Source organism: Podarcis muralis, chromosome 8, assembly GCF_964188315.1.
Source record: "Podarcis muralis chromosome 8, rPodMur119.hap1.1, whole genome shotgun sequence".
NCBI classification, from domain to species: domain Eukaryota; kingdom Metazoa; phylum Chordata; class Lepidosauria; order Squamata; family Lacertidae; genus Podarcis; species Podarcis muralis.
Window position 1 is genome coordinate 58,875,641 of NC_135662.1, and position 21,087 is coordinate 58,896,727.

The window sequence follows — 21,087 nt, forward strand, 5'->3', positions numbered from 1 at the left end:
AGGCACTCCCCCGCCCATAATGACAGAATTTTAATAATTAATCCTTTCCTTTTTGACAATGCAGCATGAAATATGTACGTTTTTGCATGAAAGAAGTGGAAACTGAGAGCAGCCATCCCAGTTCACTTTAATGGGCACTTTGTTCAAATAGAACAAGAGAAAGGAGAAGGAAAGAACATATATTGGGGGAGGGGGAATGGAACTGTTAATCAAACCTCAGTAATAGATTATATTTTATGAAATCCTCAAAGTCAGGTGTAAAAATTACCAACAACACGGCAAACCTATTAACTGTTCTGGAAGTAGCCTTTCAACTTGTTTTGGCTGTGACAGCAGCAGAAACAAAAGGTTTTACTAATAAGGCATAATATAAATTATTAACACTTCCAGTGTATGATCAAATGCATTTCAGAGTATTTGCTGAATAATTCTGACCTGATGTGTGCCAGTAATAATATGTATTTGCGTACTCTTATTCGGTCTCACTCATTTCCCGCTTTCTGATGCACCTGCAACCTACAAAATAAATCTAATAATTATAGTGCAGGGTTGCATGAGATCTTACTCATGTACGCCAAGACTGACATTACAGATTGAAAGGAATATATATGTAAAACACAGCTTCCCTTATTCTAAAATAATCAAATCACCTCTTGACCCATCTGCTCTTGCCAATTATTGTGCAATTTCCTTTCTCCCCAAACCCACTGAGCATACTGCTTACTCCTACTCTCAACTTTCTCTCCTTCAAGCCTGATTTTGGTCCCCCTCCTTCTACCCTCAGCACTCCACTGAAACTGCCCTCACCAAAACTATCCTGCTAAATCCAAAAAGTCTCTATTCAAGTCCTCATCCTCCTTGGCTTCTCTGCCTGCTTTTGATACAGTTGAACACTCCTTCCTCGACTCCCATTTCCTCTGTAGGTCTTGATGATTCTGTTCTCATAGAATCTATCAAATCACAAGTCCCATGTTTATACAGGGACACTTTCCCTCTTTTTTCCCTTTCTCCATTGGTCACCTTTTTGTTACACGGGAAGAGATCTGTTCGGTACGTAGGAACATTAGTAGCTTATGGAATCATGTGCATCCTTCACATGCCAGTGCCAGTGGCCCTGGTGGCTGACATGGGATTTGATCACTCACCAAGCGCAAGTCTATCAACAGACCACTTTAGTATTCCCTGAGTTCACCATGAATACAAAGTTGTTTATATAAAAATCTCATGGCTCCATTGTCTTCTCACACACCAAAGTAGTGTAGGTGCTTTCTGTGCCGGCTGGCATGCATCTAAACACCAGAGGGAGTGCCTGAAGACTCTTTTTTTAATTTCATGCTCAGTCAAGTTTAAGAGTCATTAACAGAACCTCTCTCCCTGGAAATGTTAAGTTCTGGGAACTTTTTTTGATTTACCTAATCAGCAGAGGGATAACCTCACATAAATGCTCCTAATGAATGCAGGAAAGACCTCTGCTCTCTGAAAGTTGCTGCTAGGGTGTTGGGTGGGTTTTTTGGCATGTTTCCAAATTAATAATACTGTTCTTTTCCAAAGACATTCTATCAGGAATGTTAAATTTATACTATATATGCTTCTAGAGAAGTTATTTTGATCCTTGAGTAAGTTCTATGGTCTCAAAAGGGAAATAGGTGCTCAATGGCGCAGCTCAAATTTATTCTACCAATTTTAATGGATGCTATGTAGCAGAGTGTCATCTATTAATGCCAGGCATACATCACCAAGGTTTGGACCATGGCTTTTTACTCAAGCCCCTCAATTCAGGATCATAACAGTAAGGTTCCTAGGCAAAGTTTGAGCCAGGATTCTTAGTTGCATTGTGTGTGTGCTAGAGTCACTATCAAATTGCTAAAGGAGAAGAATGTTGAGACAACACAGTAGCTGACAGTGATGTGTCACACAGTTATTATGAAGCAATGAGGCACACTTCAGATACTGCCACCAGCCAGAGGGAGCCTCTTAGGGCCACTGGGAGGTTGTACCCCATGGCAAGAGCGAGAACCACGTACACTGGCAAGAAAAGGAGCAGCTGTTCCAAGGCTCCTTCGGCCCTCTTCACATGTCATGGTAAATAATAGTTAAGGTTTGTTTTTGGCTTACTGATGGTGGTTCGTGATAGCTGGTTCAGTAATAACATGAAGAGAGAGACTGTGGTTGGTTTTTCTCACCTGCTAAGCAGGCAAGAACAAAATGGCTCAGATCAGGATGTTCATGGCCAAAAATGATCTATGTGCAAACTTGGCCCTTGTGAGTCTGCAGGCAGGGACTGTTTTATCTTTGAATATCTATACAATGCTTAGAAAATGCTAGGCACTTTATGAGCGTTGATCAACAACTTATTGATATTATAAGGGCTTGCACAAGATGTAGAGTTGAGGCCACAGCCTACGCTTATTACTGCCTTCTAAAAACATCCCAGGTGCTTGACTTGCCTGCCATCCTCTTCCCCAGTCCAATCGTTTGGTGGCTCCAACTCATTTATTTGTATGGCAGTATTTCTGAGATTTACACTTTAAAATCCAGAGCGGGGGGAGGACTGGTAGGAGATCTGCTTACAAAAGTCTGTATTCATGAGCAGAGAATAGAGTACTAGAAACTGTGTGATCCAATTAAGTTGACTACTAGTAGATTTAGTACAAATAATCTGATGTTAGGATTTCATAACTCTTTGCAAATATTTTAAGTTGTGCAAAACCCAGAATATTTCAAATATGTATGTCTTATTTTGGTATGACTCCCACCTTCCTTGCAAAACAGAATTTCCCTCTGAACATTTAAATACCCAACATCTTGAAGCATAAAGCCACTCAGATGTGAAAAACTGCATTTCCCATTTCTCCAAGCCACACTTACTGGAGGGGAAAGAGCTCACAGCAATATGGCTTATCAATATGTAGCAGTCAACCAGCCAGAGGTGTGGCATAATTTATCTTTGCAAGAATGCTTTTTAATCCTCATGCATCACTAAAAGTAGCAAAAGTAATTCCTCTCTCTCTGCAGGTTAGTTACATTAAATCATTTTAAAACGTTTATGCTGAAAACAATCTGCTTGTATCATAAATGTATGATCTCAAAAGTCCTAGGCAATATAATTTCTTGCAAAATAAGAGAATCTGAATCCACGTGAGCCTCTTGGATTGCTTCCACAAGCTTAGCAGGCAGTGCTTTCTGCCTATTTCAGTTTCTTTTGTGAAATTCCAAGTAGTTCCACTGAAATGTGTTAATGCCAAAACCATCTATCAGGAGTCCAAAGAAAGAAATTGTGGACAACATAGGAGATACTTGAAAATGACAACCATATGATATGCCTGGAGGAGAAAGGAACAGAAACTTACAGTACAACCACCTCATGACCTTGGCTGGTTCAGGTTTTCAGATGCTATTTTTGGCTGTTAACTCTCTGACTCTGAAGGCACCACAACAGTAGCTTTATATACTAAAATGATCTCTGATGAAATAGGAGCATGATTTCTTCCTCCTAGGGAATTCTGGGCTATTAATCTATGCTAACAGTGTTCTCAGCTTCTTTGTTTATGTGCAGACATGCATGTTAAACAGTTCTGGTAGGAAAGAAGCTTCCAACAAGATAAGCAAAATTTCTAATGCTTATCACACATAATAAGCCTTGGAAAGAATGGGCAATATGTTGTTCCTATAAAGAGACCTTCTGAGTAAAATGATATTGTTCTCTGATGTACTTTCGTTCTTTAGCAGCTATTTCTAGACTAAATTTAATGTGAATACTCTACAAGGCAGTTTCCTATCTTAAATAACTGTTTCTTTAAAAGAATTTGCAGTCAAGCACACAAAAAACCCTTATAGCTGGCAAGCAGGACTCTTGTCTGAGCCATTCACATAAAGCAGCCTAATGCAGCCTCCACTGTAGTGAAAGCTGCATAGGTTTCAGGGTTCAGAAGAGGTAGAACACACAAACTAAGAATTGGGTTATGCTACTCTTGATGATCTTGGTTACTCTGTGGAAACAGTACTGTTTTTTTTTTGGGGGGGGGCCCTCTGCTGGTCTTGGGATCCAGGTAAATGCCCACTCTTGCCACCCTCTGGAGCTATCCCTGAGGGGAAGTGTTTACTTCACAAACACAAAATGCAGTTACATTAGCAGGAAATTTTCTCTGTGCAACTTAGAGAGCATGCAAAGAACTATATGTGGTCAGGATACTTGCAGAGGAAAATGCTGAGATAGTCATGTCAAAGCTGAACCCGCCAAATATACAGTTTATCAGGGATTGCTCAGAGGAAACAACAACAGTGCTCTAGTCCAAAGATTGCCATAATGCAAGAAGCAGTAATGGGAGCAGATTTCAGAACTCAGGCTCAAATATACTTTATTCCCCCACCCCAACATAAGCATAGTCAATATATCAAAGTATGTTGTGTATATAAAGGAAATTGGGCCACATAAGTTCCTGTCCCCTTTTGAAATAATAGGCAATACAAACATTGTGTATATTAGTTATGAGAGTAAATTAAAAGTTAATTGTTCATTCATTGAGTTGATTATCTTCGCAGTGGTAAAAACCATATTAAATATATAAACTATTACCGGCATGTGAGCTATTCTTATCTTCCAATAGTACACGGAACACAGAATGTACAATTGGATTCTCTAAAATATTGCAAAAAGACCCCCTGCCAGGAACTCAATCAAAGATCTTAGGTGTGAAAAATTACGAGATGAGAAAGGAATGCCCAAACTGGCTTTTCACAAATGGGTCACTGATCTGTCGGACATCAGATCTACTTTCAACACTTTTTTCTTTACTACTTCTTACCTTTACACATGCAGCTTTCATTTGCTTTTTTTATTATTAAAGTCCGCAAATTTAAAACTGCTTTAAACTTTTGTGCTTTAGAGAATAAAGGTTCAGAGGAAAGAGTGTTAATAGATGTTTTAAGGGTCAAACCTTCTGTGCTACATATACATATAATTAAGAACATCTGAATCATCTGAATCTTCTTCTGATCTTTAGCCCGGTAATGGGAAAAAGGCTCTCTCACAATTTATTTAAAACCCAGTTTCTTCTCAAAAGATTAAGGGTGGGGAGGGGCAAGGGAAGGGTGGGTGTGCCTTAATGTTCAAATGAAGTTGTTACTGGGATCAAAGCTTCATCTGACTGAAAACCAGGTTGAAAACATGTGAGCCACAGGTTCCACTGCATTTGAAAAGAGTATTTGGGGTTGCAAAGGAAATACAAAAGGAGGAAAAGTAGTCACCTCACCATAATTTGGACTCCAACTAGGAAGAAAGATATTGCCATTTATAATGAACAGCACTATATCATGTTTTGGGTGAGTGAAATTCTTTTCCTGGGGATCATCCTTACTCTCAAGAGAAGCCTAAATGGAAAACTGTTGATGACTATTTGACACAATTGGCTGGAAACAACTGACCCTGACATTTTAAAAAAAAAAAGATGAAAAAGAGTAACTATGTTTCAGTTCTTTCTGCTGTGCAACCTGGGGGAAATGTATGAAATGTTGACTTTATTCCTTTTGATATTATTGGCAGTTAACCATCTAACATTTCTAAACTTCAGTTCTAACCAGCAAAATCTCATTTTTGAGCGAAACACTTTATACTCTTGAATCAAAACAGACAAAATTCACTTAAACTCTAACTCTGTGGGTAATACATCTATAATTGTGGATAGTCTTTTGTTTCCTTAACAATCCTAGAGGACATTGTTTTAGTCACTCTCAGGTTAAGTAAAGCATTTCATTGTCGGGAGAATGAAAAGAAGCTGCCCAATTTGTGCTAGACTTTGGACTTGCTCCTGGATGAGGATGCTGATCTAGCCTGTGTAGCAGAAACCTAATTAGGGAAGGAAGGAGAGGTCAAATTGACACAATTATACCCACCAGGTTACACATGCAGCAGGAGGTAGGAACCAGGGGGCAGGGAGGCAGAGTTGTATGGAGCTATTGGAAGTCCATCCGCCTATCAAGATACACTTTCAAGTGACCTCCTGGTTTAGAGCAGTGTTTCCCAACCTTTTTTGGGCAAAGGCACACTTGTTTCATGAAAAAAATCTTGAGGCACACCACCATGCCAGATGGGGAAAGGTCACTTTTTACTTATGTAAAAAAATAAAAAAATAGTAACAGCATAGAAGGTAATGGTTAGGCTAGCATCCCTCTTCCAAATATGCTAGGTTTTTATTTGCAGGGACTGTTCTACATGGGAAAGCATTCAGCACTGTCATTCTCCCATCTGCCATCTGAATTGGTACTATTCTGGGTCAACTTACTCTGCTGCATGTGTAGATGAAAATGGCACCAAGTGTGGGGGAGGGGGCAGAACAGGTTTCAGATACAGGATATTAAGCATACACGTACTTCAGATTGAACTGGTTGCTTGCTTTGCAAGTTTTCATTTCCCAAATGACTGCCTTGGCAAGCGCAATACCTACCAGGCTCAACGCCGGTCTCGCGCTGCCGCTTCCCGCGCTCTCAAGGACCTGGGAGGAGGAAGGCGTGAAGGGAATCCCGAAGGCGCGAAAACCTCGCGCATGCGCAGGCCTTCCGCCTGCGACAGCCCAGTAGGCCGGCCGAAGCGAGTGGCGATGGGATGTGGGAGGGAGCTCGCTCGCCGCCCCGCGTGTGCCTATGTGGGGCACGTTACAGCCCCGTGACGTCAGCGCCACGCAGGCAGCCAGGCAGGCAGACGGCGAGAGCCCCGCGCTGGGCGGCCTCTCCTCGCCGCCGCCGCCCCGCCTCTCGCCGCCCGACTCGCCCGCCTCCCTCCAGGCAACATCTCGCGGCACACCAGGCAACGTCTCGCGGCACACTAGTGTGCCGCGGAACACCGGTTGGGAAACACTGGTTTAGAGTGTGTGAACCTTGGGTAACAGACAGGATTGGAATTCTAATGATTTTGTTTGTTTATTTATTAATTATGTTTAATATACTGCTTTTCATCAAAGTGTTTTGCATAATTATGTATTTATTTGATGTGTTTAGATGCCACCCACCATTTGTCTCCTTGCCTGAGCTAGGTGAGGCACTCTTGGGGGTGGTATTGGTTTCCCCCAGATTACATGAAGCTGATGGGAGAGGTCATGCTGACAGCCAACTCTATCTCTCCATTTCAACTGGTGCCAAGAAGGCTGTAGATATACTGGACTGTGGTGTGGGGACAATGATGGATACGGGCTAAAACCCGAGGCTTCATCCATAGAAGGCAGAGATGCTGATGGTCAGTAGACAAACTGGTCCAGGAGAGGATGTACAACCGGTTCTGGATCCAGATTGCAACTTGGGAGCTACTATTAGATCTGACAGTGCAGATCTTGCTGGCAACTGTACCTGAAATGTGTGTTTGCTCAATTTAGACAGATGCATGAACTGCTTACTTTCCTGGAGAAGCCAGAGCTGGCCAGTTACATACACATGCCTTACTTAACAGAGCATTTTACTGAAACATACCTACACAAAACTGCCAGTAACTGTGGTTCATGCAAAATGTGGCAGCCAGAATGCTTTCAGGTTTCCACTTTCTGGATATTACACTCATCTTGTTGTATCTGTTTTCAGGCCCAATTCAAGGTGCTGGGTGCTACCCTCTAAAGCCCTAAATGGCTTGGGGCCAGAATATCTGAAAGACTGTCTTCTCCTGCAAGAACCTGCCTGTCAGTTATGGTCATCACCAGAGCCCTTGATCCTTGTTCTACTTTAAAGGTAAGTGTGACTAACAGTAACATGGCCTTCTTAGTGGCATCATCTCAATCGTGAAACTCTCTCCCAAGTAGGCCTGGGCAAAGTATCGATACATAGTCCAGGATTGGTTTGAGGGCCAGACTGTGATGGCTGCTTCACCTGGCGTTATATTGCAGGTGAAACTGCCTCTGCTGAGTGCCTCTGCCACCAGCGCCCAAAGCGCGAGGGAGAAACAAGCTGCAGTCGGGCACTGGCGCCAGAGGGACTCGGGAGCAGCAGCAGTTTCACCCGCAATATACTGCTGGGTGAAAAGGCCACCGCCTCTGGCCCCAAACCGCTGAGGGAGGAACAAGCTACCGTATTTTTTGCTCCACAAGACACACCTAGTTTTTAGAGGGGGAAAAGCAAGAAAAAAAATACTGTATTTTTCGCCCTATAGGACGCACCGTCCCATAAGGCGCACCTAGTTTTTTGGGGGGGGAAATAAAGGGGGGGGGAATTATTTTTCCCCCAGGCGTGGGGCTGGGGCGGGGGAAGCCCGAGCTTCCCCCGACCCCAGCCCCCAAACAGGGAGCTCTCTGCAAGCCGTGGGAGCCCAGCGCTGGCTCCCGCTGCTTGCGGAGAGGTCCGCGAAGCCTGGACGCGCTGAGCTCGGCACGCGCAGGCTTCAGCATGCAGGCAACTCTCCGCAAGCAGCGGGAGTGCTCCTGCTGCTTGCGGAGAGGTCCGCGAAGCCTGGAGAGCAGAGGGGTTGGTGCGCACCAACCCCTCTCGCTCTCCAGGCTTCAGCGAAAGCCTGCATTCGCCCCGTAGGACGCACACACATTTCCCTTTCATTTTTGGAGGGGGAAAAGTGCGTCCTATAGGGCGAAAAATACGGTATTCTGCACAGTGCATGTAAGCTGCTCTCGCTTTTCTTGCTTTAAAGCAAGCAAAGCAAGAGCCGCTTACATGACTTCTGTCCCGCTTTGCGCAGCTCTCATTTTGCTTGCCCATCCCACCACGCTGTAAAAGAGGAGGGGGAGACACTGGGACAGGTGCTTTGCTTGCTTTACAGCGAGGTGGGAGGAGGGATGGGCAAGCAAAGTGAGAGCTGCGCAAAGCAGGACAGAAGCCATGTAAGCAGCTCTCGCTTTGCTTGCTCCCGTCCGTCCCTCCTGGTTCGCTGTGAAGCCAGCAGAGCAAGACCGATAGCTGCGCAGCAGCTCTTGTTCTGCTGGCTTCCCAGCAAAGCAGGATGAGGGACGGAAGGGAGCCCTTACACAGAGCCCCTTCCGTCCCTCATCCCGCTTCGCTGGGAAGCCAGCAGAGCAAACTGCGTGCTATTGCTGAAGCCAGCAGAACAAGAGCAAGAGCTGCCCAGAGGCTCTTGCTCTGCTGGCTTTCCAGCGAGCGACGGACGGGAGCCATGGCTACGGCTGCAGAGGCATCCCTCACAGCGGTAGCCAAGGGATCCCTCTGCCGCCCAGTCCATTCACTCCATAAGAGACACAGACATTTCCCCTTACTTTTTAGGAGGAAAAAAGTGCATCTTATGGAGCGAAAAATACGGTACACTGGCAGGGACCAAGGTAGCTTGTTCCTCCCTTGGCTGCCTGCTCATCAACCAAGAAGTGTAATAGAGCCCCCACCTTCACTCCAGCTTGCATGAGCCGGAGGTGGGGTGGGGGCTCCTTTAAACTTTTCTGTTCAGGGCATGCGGCTGCCTGCCCTTCAGTGGAGAGATTGGGCTCCCTCAGCTGGGGGGAGGGCTTCCCGCCCCCCAGCCAAGCAGCTTCCCAGCCTGCAAGGTGCAAGCGCCTCAGCTCCCACAGTGAGAGGTGTGACAGTTTCACCCTATGCCTCACGGGCTAAGGCCAATGCGGCTTGTTTCAATATTGTGGTGTATCGCCAGATTGCGATGTTTGATACATCACAATGTTGAAAACCTAACATTGCCTAATACTACTCCCAAGATCATGAAAGTATTAAAATCAAGGCACAAGAATTACAGATCACTGGCCCAAATCCCTCTGTGTTTAACACAGACTATATGCTTTAGTGCTCCCCATAGAAGGTGTAACACCATTTAAAATCACATGTCATAAAAATATTAAAACCACCAAGTTTCACTGGAAGTTTATTTACTATTTGTTGTCTGTGCTAAACCATGACAATGAAAGCCAAATCTTAAGGGATAATTTAAGAATAAAACTATAAAAAATAATATTATTTGATGAAGAATTCAGGCAGAGCTGCTTCATCGAAAGGGTAATAACTACATGGAGTGTGTTACAGTTAAATGCAAAGCAAATCCAAGAAAAATTAATTCCAGCAATGCAGCTATTTTGAGTGCAATAGTATTTCAGGCATATTACAGGAACGTGGATTGTGAACAAAATATAACATGCAAAAACCATAAGCAGCACCTACTATTTTTACATATACCGTATTGGCCCGAATAGAAGTCGCACCCGAATATAAGCCACACCTTGAAAATTCAAGGGGGGAAAAGAAAAAAAAGACACCACCTGAATATAAGCCGCTCCCTTAAAATTCTGCAGACACTCACACCTGTTCCATTTTACCATATGTCTGTTTCAGCAGTGATATCGTAAAAACCAATTTTTGTAAGGTTGCAAATTTAAGCTGCACTTTGGAGAAAAAGTGAGGCTTATATTCAGGCCAATATGGTAGGTGCAGAAATTTCTCATGAAACCACCTCAGACTGGCAGCATTCTTGTCTGATGATTCAACTGGATTATAGCAAGATAATCCTTTATAATCTTCTCCCAAGGACTGTTAAAAGTTGTCCTCCTAACTATTTTCCCCATTTTATATCATAGAAATAAAAAAGCAAAATTAGAGATGCTTCTACAATGGACAAATTCCACATTACCCAGAACAATTCACTTAAAATTCAGGTTGTAATTTGTTTTAAAAGGTTAGAGCTTCATTCACATCTAAAAAGCCGTCACATTCACTTTTTTTTTTACTAGAGTAGCAAAGGCTGACATGTATTTTACTCACCTCTGTTAAACCAGACACCTCTCCTTTGGCTAATGGCCTAGTGATAGACGGGGTGAACACTCTGGCATCCGACACTGGGCTCCCCCTCATAAAGTGCTTCCCTGCTTCAAAAATGTCCACTTCTACCATTTTACCCATGAACTCAGGGTTCTTTGGCACAAGTACCTTTAAAACAACAACAATAAAAAAAACTTGCTTAAATGGAACACTTTAAAGTACTCAAGTTTGACATTTAGACGTGGGGAGGGGGGGAGTAAATATAAAATCTGCAAATGCATGTTACTGTAAAATTTGGTAACAGGTAGACCTACTTTAACAAAAACATATGCAACATCAGATCTACTTTTTCTTTCAGGTTCTCTGATGTATATCCTCAGGATTTGAATAGATGTATTCAAATTAACTTACTATCAGGAAATTTTAAACAGTTCTGCTTTGTAATTACATTCTTAACCAAATAAGCATTCAGGATTGTTACATGTTTTATTGTGGTATACACTGAGGTTTTCTTTCATCTCACATAGGTTCCAGATATCAAAATATTGTTATAAGCATGTAGCTTTGCATACAACTGAAAACCAGTTGCCGATGATTTCTGTCCAACAGAATTTTAAAGGCATAGAAGCCATATAAATGAGGATACACAAGGGTACCTCCATATCAGTGTTTTTGAAGGAGGTAATGTCAGTAAATAGATTACATTGATGAACTACCGTATTTTTCGCCCTATAGGACGCACCGGCCCATAGGACGCACCTAGTTTTTTGGGGGGGAAATCAAGGAAAATTTTTTTATTTCCCCCCAGGTTTGCACAGCCATCCCCAAGCTAGAAGAGGGAGACGGAGCGCTCCGTCTCCCTCTTCTGCCTTCAGGGACAGCCTCTCTAGCCTCCGTGGGGCAGCGGCTTGCCCCGCTGTCCCCCGAGCTTATGGGGCTGGCGATGGGGAGAAGCAAGCTTGCTTCTCCCCCCCGCCAGCCTTCAGATCAGGTCGGGGAATAGCGGGGTGGCGGCGCTGCGCCTCTCCGCTATCCCCCGAGCTTGTGGGCTGCAGGCTGCTGCCCGCAAGCCTTGCGAGCCCGCGGGCCCTCCCGCCGGGCTTGCAAGGCTTGCGGATAGCTTCCTGAAGCCTGGAAGCGCACCGACCCCTCTCGCTCTCCAGGCTTCAGCGAAAGCCTGCATTCGCTCCTTAGGACGCACACACATTTCCCCTTCATTTTGGAAAAGTGCGTCCTTTTTTTGCTCCATAGGATGCACTTTTTCCCTCTTAAAAACTAAGGGGAAAAGTCTGTGCGTCCTATGGAGTGAATGCAGGGGGGGGGGGAGGCAGAAGGGAAAAGCCCCCAAGAGTCGCACACAAGCTTCGCGCGGCTCTTGAGGGCTTTTCCCCAGGACGGAGAAGGCACCACTGCTCCCCAACCTGTTCTCGGGCTTCCCCCGCCCCAGCCCCGCGGCTAAAAAGGAGAAGCCTGAAGCCCCCGGAGTGCAGCGCGAACTGCCGCTGTGCTCTGGGGGCTTCAGGCAGCTATCCGCAAGCCTTCGGAGAGCAGCAGGAGTTCTCACTGCGCTCAGAAGGCTTGCGGATAGCCGCCTGAAGAGTGGGAGGGGTTGGTGCACACCGATCCCTCTTGCTCTCTAGGCTTCGCTTTGCTGGAGAGGCGCTGCAGTTATCCCTCTCTGTGCAGCTCCCCTTCAGCGAAGCGGGAGGAGAAATGGAAGGGGCTCAGTTTCTCCTGCCGCTTCGCTGAAGGGGAGAATCCCCCCCCCCCTGTTCTCCCCCTCCTATGCATCCTTTAGAGCGAAAAATACGGCAATCTTTATATGATTGTTAAAATAAGGAGGGAAAGAAAGACATTCTCTCTCCTGCTGCCTCCCCCACCAGTCCAAGAAAAAGATTTACCTGCTCGTAGAATCGATTATGAGCAACATAAAACTTGGAATCAAATGATTCTTCTGTCACAAGAACATTTTGTTTCTCCCCAATCTGTAAAGTAAAAAAGTCAACAGGTGAAGCCATAAATATACCTCTGAAGAAAGGAGGAATCAAGAAACTTTCTCTTACAAAGAACCACATCAGTTTATCTGTAAGGCAGATAATAAACTTATTATTACTAGGGAACTCATTTGAACTCATAACTTATTTTCATTGTCAAAAGCTTTCAGTGTGAAACTCAAAAGAGATCCCCATAAGTGCATCATATATAAACATGCATGTTTCATGTGCATCTCCACAGCACAAAACATGGATCTTTAGACCATGGGTATCTTTACCATTGGGGCATAGTAAAGCAAATGCCTCAGGCAACAGATGTTGTGGGGCAGTGGCAGCAGCAGCCCCTATGTTTAAAGACAGTGTTGTATATATGCTACATCCCACTAGCCCACTAACACCAGCCTGCTGCCCTGAGGTGTGATGGAGGTTGCTGTTCCATCACCAATGTTACTATCCAATCACTAGAATTGAAGCAAGATTCAGCTATCAGCCCAGCCTGCTTCTGTGCAATAAATGAGATGACATCACTCTGCCTTTTGCTTTATTATTATTAATTTAATTTAATGTGTATACTGTACAAGCAAATACTTGCATATGCTGTTTTGGAGAATACATAACCATATAATTTTTTTGTATTTTGTGCATAGCTGTACAATATGTGTGTAGTGACTGTAATGCTGCATATACAAATCCTATGTTCTCCCCCTCTTACTTCTTTAACAAAATAGGACTGAGCTAGGCAGCAGATGTACACAGTGCAAGCCTCCATTTTTTCAACTGTTTCCCTGCCTGGCTTGAGGCTGGAGAAGCAGGAAGGATTAAACAGAAGTCAAAGAAAGCAGGGCTTGAATAGCATCTAGTTAGCATAACAAAAGGAAGTGCCTCAGTTATTCAGCATTGGGCAATGCATCTCATTAAATACAAGTGAAAGAACAATTATTTAGGCCCCCTATGAATACTGTTTGGCACTGAGATATATATCAGAGAGAAATAGCAGGGCCATTCTGCTGGGAGAGTTTCTGCTTTCCCAGCCCAGCAATCCTGCTTGAGGGTAAATAGCCCACTTCCATTACTGTGCACCTGCATCTGACTGCTTCATTTTGATTTGGTTCCCTGCTGTGAAAATGTCGCTTCTTCAAGCACATACAAGCCCTGAAATGCAGTTCATATGAAAATTATATTCAGAGATGTCAGCAGTGACCTAAAAATGACAACCAAGGCCTCAGACTATCTGCTTTATTTTAAATTCTGTAATGTTTTACTGATTTCCACTCCCTTTCTGTCGCTTCTTTTTTCTACAATAGCATAATAAACTAAGCTATAATGCTGGAAGTTCTAGAAAACTGTATTTTGATTTAAGATTAAACAAGTGTAAATATATATAATTTCATTCTTTATGCGTCCCAAAGATTGCCTCCTTTGATTGTCTTTTCCAAAAATATGGCCAAATAATCAAAGGACTCAGAACACAGGAATTACTATGGAAACCTGCTCTAATTACTTCTAATTTGCCAACTTCAATGTCCATAATTACCACTAAGCATCACAGTACACGTTTTGAAAATTACTTTAGTATAATAAAGGAAAATATACCAAATGCATATTCCATTACCACTTCTAGAAATATATGCATAATTAATACAAACCTCAACATAATAATTCACAACTAAAATAATCTTCAAACCTAAGTGTATTTAATTTCCAGATATATCATACATATGTACATAAGTCACTATATTGTTACACGCCACCCCAATCTCATAGCGGTGTGAGATTCCAGGGGTTCCAGACACTCAGCCAGGGTTCATGTTTCATTTTGAAAATGAGGCACAGCAGAGACTGGGCTGTCTTTAGGATATATGGCCTATTTACACACATATACAACCTGAGCCTAAGATGGACAGGTTCACAGCATCAATATCCCCAAAGAGTCAGCTGCAACCTTGGATTCAAAGAGACACCCAACATTGTGCTCCGCATCTCTGACTTTTCAGCTTGCTGCCTTTACCAGCTTGCAACCTGTTTCCCTCTAGGTCACATCACAGCCTACCATCAACTCTAAACTCTGGCTATCTCAGAGTGGGAGGAGCGGCCCCAACCAATTGTCATCTGGCACAAGGCCCCCTGTCTTTGGCTTTCTTAAGGGTCCATTATCTTTCTTTTGTTCTTTTAATGGCCCGGCTCCCAGGTGATCTCCTGAACACAGAAAGCTGGGTCCAAGGATTAGGAATCTGACATCCAGTTTAGCTCCCCAAGTGCTGATTAAATTCTAACACCTCCTGGACTTTCCATTGTGGGCTTACTGTATTTTCCCACTCACAGGCACTTAGAAGATGCTGATGCTGCTTTTGCAATCTAGCTATGGAGTACACAAAAGAACAATATCCATTATGGACTTCTCTTGCATAAATATAATCATTTCAGGGCCATGCAGCTCCAATTCAATGTTGTGCGTCTGTTATTCATTTCAGTTGGATAAAATCTCAAAATAGTCATCATTCTAAGAAAGGCCCAGTTTGAGAATAAATAGCATTTTCTTTTCGGTTTGCATTATTTTACAGTGAGACCAACTTTCCCTTTTTGGAGAAAGATGTTGTTATCTTTCAGGATGCATCTGTCTGACATTTTCACTGTCAAGCTTAGAGGAAGAAAAAGGTAAAACGATGCCTAGAATGCTACTCAGTCTTTATCTATCAATATTGATCAAGATATAGGAAACATTTGTTTCCTGGCACTTCTGCTAAACGTCTAAATTAGAGGATCAGATTAAAAGTACTGCTAGGCAGATTAATGGAACACCATCACTGTCATTATAATATGCAGGATGAATTTCTGTAAGATAGTACACAGATTATGCAATTATTGGACAACTGAATTTAAAGACTTCCATTTTGCTAGTGAGCTCTGCAGAACACAACACTTCAATATAATGAAAATGCCATTCATACACCAAAACAAAATGGCCCAATTCACTAGCGAGCTAAAGACAATGAAAGTGATTGCATAGGAGGAAAAACAGAAAGACTCGGACTCCTTTTATATAATTGGATAGAGCAAGGTGCTCATGGAATGCCTCCTGAATATCAAACAGTGGTTTTCAAAAGAGAACTACGGTGATTGTGGGGGAAATCAAATGCAATTGATAGCACTGATTCAAATTTTAAGTTTTGGATGCTCCAATTTAGTTTTCTTAATTAAGGGAGCAATTTTAACCCTACTTACCTGGGAGTAAGCCCCACTGAATTCAAGTAGCTGTGATTACAATTGCACTGTTAATAAGTTTATGTTGTAATCAAAAGTAGGAAAGAACAGATAGGCCATGGATACAAGATCATATCATATGATGAAACATGCTTTCTTAATTAAGAACTGGGGAAAGCCCGTCACAAATTGGTAGTCCACAAATTGGCGGGTCCACTATAGGTACCAATAAGTCCCTATGGCTCCATAGTGTCTCCAGTGTGACTTACTCCCTGAGTTGTGAATATGTGCCATTTGCACCAGTGTGAGGAACCATGTATGAACAAATTTCAAGGCGTTTCTCTAATGGAGAATTATACTGAATACAGTGGTTGTGTGAACCAAAGTTGATTCCATTTTCCATGAGAGATGAAGGAGAAATGAAATTCAGTCTGCATTTAAAGGCAAATTTACTTAACACTTTCTGAAACAATACGTGAAATAAAACACAGCCTTCCATTGACATTTGCACTTCCCTGAATTTTACAATGCAGTTCTGCGGCCCATTAATGTGTATGTTTGGGGAAATGTGCATGTAAATGCATATATGAGGGAAAATAAAATGTAAAAATACATTGTACTGGGAAAAAGTATGTCTAAATAATGTGTATATCTGACAAAAATACATACAAAATGTATGGATTAAGAGAAATTTACACTAAAATGCTGATGAATCTTCGTGAGAACTTAAAAAAAAGTGAACTGATGTGGAAATGTGAAAACTGAACTTAACATTTGTAAAAAATGAAAAACTAAGAGAAATCAAAATTGACATATTCACTCATCCCTATTCTCTGCTCCCAGATGTACAATATACTCATCCCCTTCAAAAGGGTGATGATTCTGTTTTTAAAATAAAGCATATCTTGACCTTTGAAAGAAAAGGGCAGAAGTTATGTCACCAAAATTAACATTCCCCCCCCCCCCCCCCTGTACAGGAGGGTTTTTATGATCCCAGTAAGGGAATTATCACAAAGAATATCTGAATTCCAAAAACATTAATATAGTTGGAGATGATTAATGTTGATACGAGATATGGTAATTCTGGACTATTATTTTAAAGAAAGCTCATAATGATATGTTTTTTAAAATGGAATTTCCTCTTTTCCATCTTAAAGATGCCTGAACAATTTATGCTTTTAGAAGCTCTTCCTTTCCTTTTTGAGGCTTGCTTCCTGCCCTGAATTCTTTCCTAATTGTGTCTGCCTGTCTTTCTGTCAATCTTCCCTCGTGTTCCTGTACCTGGCTTACTTTTGCCCTGACATGTATATAATTTTGTTTTATTTTTTTTCTTAATTAATAAAAATAATAAATACACATCATGGGCATGGTGGGTATACAAAAGAGAGAGAAATGCATAAATATATATATTGCTATATAAATATGTGTGTGTGTGTGTGTGTGTGTGTGTGTAAATCAAACATAGTTATGAAAAAAGAAAGAAAGAGCATTAAGGAAAATATTAAGGGGAAAAACAAATGAGGTAATTCATGGATGAGGAAAACAAAGAGGAAATGGCTACTTCTAATGAAACTGCATGAAATGTGGAGTCTAAGTCATAATGGATGCAAGCAATTTTAACCTTACAAATATGCCAAAATGTGCCACCAAGGGTTCAAACACATGGATTATGGAAAGCCTCTAACGTAAAAAACAAACAAACAAACAAACAAACAAAAAACACAACCCTGCTGCACAACACTAAAAAGAGACAATGCTAGTGAAGGAGAACTATTTCCTCACCACCACAACTATAGATTAGGTTCGACAGAAAGCTCTAACCCATGTGCAATCCAGTTCAGCACAGGTTTCCCTCCATTTCTGTTCAAGCCACCTTCCCTTCTTGTTTCATTGCCCTCAATTTATGGATATGGGCATACAGAAGGGGAAAAAGCAGAATGCAGCAATAACGGACATGAGGCAAGTTCACAATGTATTATCTTAAGTATGTTTTGGTAGCTAGAAAGCGAAGTGCTCCGGCATAAATATACCCACTTCTTACGTTGCAGTGTATTATTACAATGATACTGGAATTCAAACATAAACCTGCTGCATTTTTGACACACAGATGCTGGCAAAAAGCAATCTGTGCATCACTATAGCTGCGGACAGGAATCTTGCATAAAAACACACAACAGTTTTCACCTACAGTTACTTTTCAACAACTTTCATGTTCTCAAAATGAGATTTCAGCATCAATTTGTGGCTTGTCAAAATCACACAAGCTCCTGTGGTGGTGGGGAAGAAGGAAACCAGTATGGCATTATACAAAAAAATTACCTTTGGGTACCAGAAAATAAAGCAAGAATTTTATTTCTAATACTTGTTGTACACATTCCTCTCTCTCATTCTTTTAGTGCTTTCGAAGAAGCAACGGTGTCACCTGCCTAGCACCTAATTCCCCCAACACCAGTGGATATGATCAACACAAACAAAACACCAGGAGAATGGATAACAATATGGGACTCCACCACTTGGTTCTTGTACACTACTCTTCTTGAATCTTCTGTCTTTGTAACATGGCTTAACAACACTAGACTATTTTGCAGGGCTAACGTAGGCCACTCTCTTGCCTCTCCCACCCAACTGGCAAATTTGGAATAAGAGCAATGGCCTTCATTCCCATTAGCCTTGATAGGGCAATTTAAAAATCATTTACATGAAATAAAACCCAAGTTAGAAAGAGCAAAAGTCCAGTCTTAGCTGCTACGTTTTGTTTGTAGAGATATAGTCATGTCCAAGCATGACAATATTCAAAAAAGGTCTCTCCTTCTTCGGGAGGGGAGGTGGTGTGAGTGGGAGAAGATTCCCGCGTCACGCAGGGGGCGTTCTGCCCCCTGTCCCATCCTCATGGCTGGCGCGCCACGCCCCCCGGTTGGGCACCCAATCGGGAGGCGCAGAGGGGGCGTGGTTTGCCGCTCAAATGCGGCCGCGCCAGCCATTTCACGCCATTGCGCTCAGATTTTCCTACGAGTCAAGGTGTGGCCATCGCTTACCCCTTCAATTTTGGGTATTCCGTTAAAGGAATCCAGGGTTGTGGATCCTGTCTGATGCCTGTGTGGCGGGGGGCCATGGCACGACCCTCGGTGACATCAGGGGAGAGCTTATAGTTGTATTAGCATCAGCAGGCTCCCCCCCGACTGGTGGTTAACTCCTCTTCAGACTCACCCCTCTCCGAGTGGGTGGAGTCTTTGTCCGTGGTCCAATGCCTAAGCCAATACCTTCTCACATGCTGTAATCAATAAAGTTGTGGCCTTTTCTTGCCCATTAACCTAATATACCGTGTCCACGTGTCTTTATTTCCCAAGCGGGGATCGGGTCCTCGAATCACAACATGTCTTTAAAATGAACCAGGAAATCCTTTATTAAGACAGCAAGTGTGTCACTCTAGACTTCTTTTTGCTTCTAAGGATATCACTGCTTCCCTAGAGGTCAATCAGTTAAGGCTCCTTTCACTGGACAGTGGAAAGTTGCAGTGGGGTTGTTTCTCACAAAATGATTGAGCAGAAGACCACCCTCATCTCTCTGCTTCAGTAAGAACTGGATAGTTTTTCTTTTTCTTTAAGGAGAAATTGGAAACCAGACCAGCTAATGGTCAAAACAAGCAGAGGATGGTGTGGCTAGAATTGGGCCAACTGGCCCATATAGCAGCCTTGGTGTAAGAAAGAAGGGGGGGGGATGGACGGCACACAGACTTTTTGAAACCAGGGCCCCTATTAAGTCTCTAACCTGCTTGAAAGATAAACCTGGAATTCCAGATGCTTTGGGGTTGAATCCAACTTGCTGAAGCTTTTATTACATGTCAGCAGGGAGCAGAATTTCAATCATTATTTTCTTCAATATTATGCTGTACTGCAAGATTAAATTAATGACTTTAGATATGCGTTTTAGGACTGCCAATATAATCCTACTTAAGGCAAACTAAGCAACTTATAAATGATTAGAAGAAGAGTCATTATATTGCCATGCTCACAACTGGCACAACTTTCTTAAGTCCCCACTTATTTTCAGAAGTAATAGCTTGAACACTTGACACAGGAAAATGTGGCATATAGTGGGGATGTGGAAAGAAGCAGACAAGTAAAGCAGATTTGAAACAAGCAATTGATTTTTCCTTGAAATTCTGATTAAAAAGGGTTTGCTTTTGGTTTGTTTAATAGAGAGAGAGAAGGAGAGAGAAAGGCCCAAAAGGAATGTATTAGCCATGTGTCACCTTTCCCTCTGAGTAAAGAGTTAGTTAAAGTGAAGGAAGCTGACGAAATAACCTCTGACATGCTGAATAGATACATTAAGTATAGGAAATCTGGCTAGACTCAGTGACTGGCCCAAGGTCAACCAATGAGCTTCATGGCTAATCAGGGATGTAAATCCAGCCAACATCTAATATGTTAACCAATACCTTTGCTAACACACTATCAGGGGCGCCGACTTATAAAAAATATTGGGGGGGCCCATACCGGCGTCCTGCCCCGGGAAGTTTTCTAAGTTCCCCGCAGGGCGGGGCCGCTGCAGGAGGGTAAGTGGCGAGGGCGGGACGGGGCCGCGCGCTCCTTTCCTCGGCTGCCCTTGTTGCACGCCTTGGCTCCCGCGGCCGGCGAGGGGAGCCCGGGCCGCGCGCGGCTGCTGCTGCCGCCGCCTCTCCTGGGGGCGCCGCCTCCCTGGGCGGGAACGCTGCGGGTGCGCGAGGGATGCCATGGGGTATTATTTTCACCTTGCTTTTTTAAAAAGGAAAACAAGCTACACTTTACTAAATGTACGCAAAACACCTGGAACATGCAGCTCTTTAGATGGCAATGAAGGTGGTGAGAATGGAGAAGTGATGATCTCATTGCCCTCTGGATTTTGGGTTAAATATTTGAGAGAATAAGCTTTATCGTAAAGCAGGTTTTAGAAACGAAACTCACCCTGATAAGGCCCATCTAAGGACTAAATGCCATCTACATAACATGCCCAGAATCTTATGTTTTTTTGCAAGTCGTGTTGTTCTGCCAAAACGCAGGCTAAAATGACTGCATGGAAAACGTGGCATGCTAATAGCGATTTGAAGTTAAATATTCATACTGATGAATAGCTAAAGCAGCAGAGAAACCCTAAGGTTACAACCACATTGGCAAGGATACAGCCACAATATTCCCACACACCAAACACAAGCATGTTT

The 21,087-nt window shown here is 42.9% G+C and overlaps 1 protein-coding gene and 1 long non-coding RNA gene across 8 annotated transcripts in view; one reads left to right on the forward strand and one right to left on the reverse strand.

Annotated features, from left to right (window-relative positions):
- The window catches only part of LOC114600847 (uncharacterized), a 93,920-nt gene extending 74,715 nt beyond the window's left edge, over positions 1–19,205 (forward strand). Inside the window, exons 4-5 of the long non-coding RNA XR_013394005.1 lie at positions 7,567–7,710; positions 18,287–19,205. This is a non-coding gene — a long non-coding RNA (uncharacterized LOC114600847). The remainder of the gene's footprint in view (positions 1–7,566; positions 7,711–18,286) is intronic.
- Positions 1–21,087, reverse strand: part of CDKAL1 (CDKAL1 threonylcarbamoyladenosine tRNA methylthiotransferase) — a 230,579-nt gene that overhangs the window by 7,033 nt on the left and 202,459 nt on the right. For 3 of the 7 annotated variants that reach the window (XR_013394002.1, XR_013394004.1, XR_013394003.1), the window contains exons 13-15: positions 12,597–12,680; positions 10,699–10,863; positions 436–516 (exon numbers count right to left, since the gene is read on the reverse strand). The exons of 1 other annotated variant lie outside the window; for it this stretch is intronic. Coding sequence is in view for 3 of the 6 variants with exons in the window: in XM_028737591.2 (XP_028593424.2) it covers positions 10,699–10,863; positions 12,597–12,680 (249 nt within the window). In the remaining 3 variants the exon portion in view is untranslated. The remainder of the gene's footprint in view (positions 1–435; positions 517–10,698; positions 10,864–12,596; positions 12,681–21,087) is intronic. 3 more of the 7 variants (XM_028737591.2, XM_028737590.2, XM_028737592.2) reach the window with 1 other exon arrangement.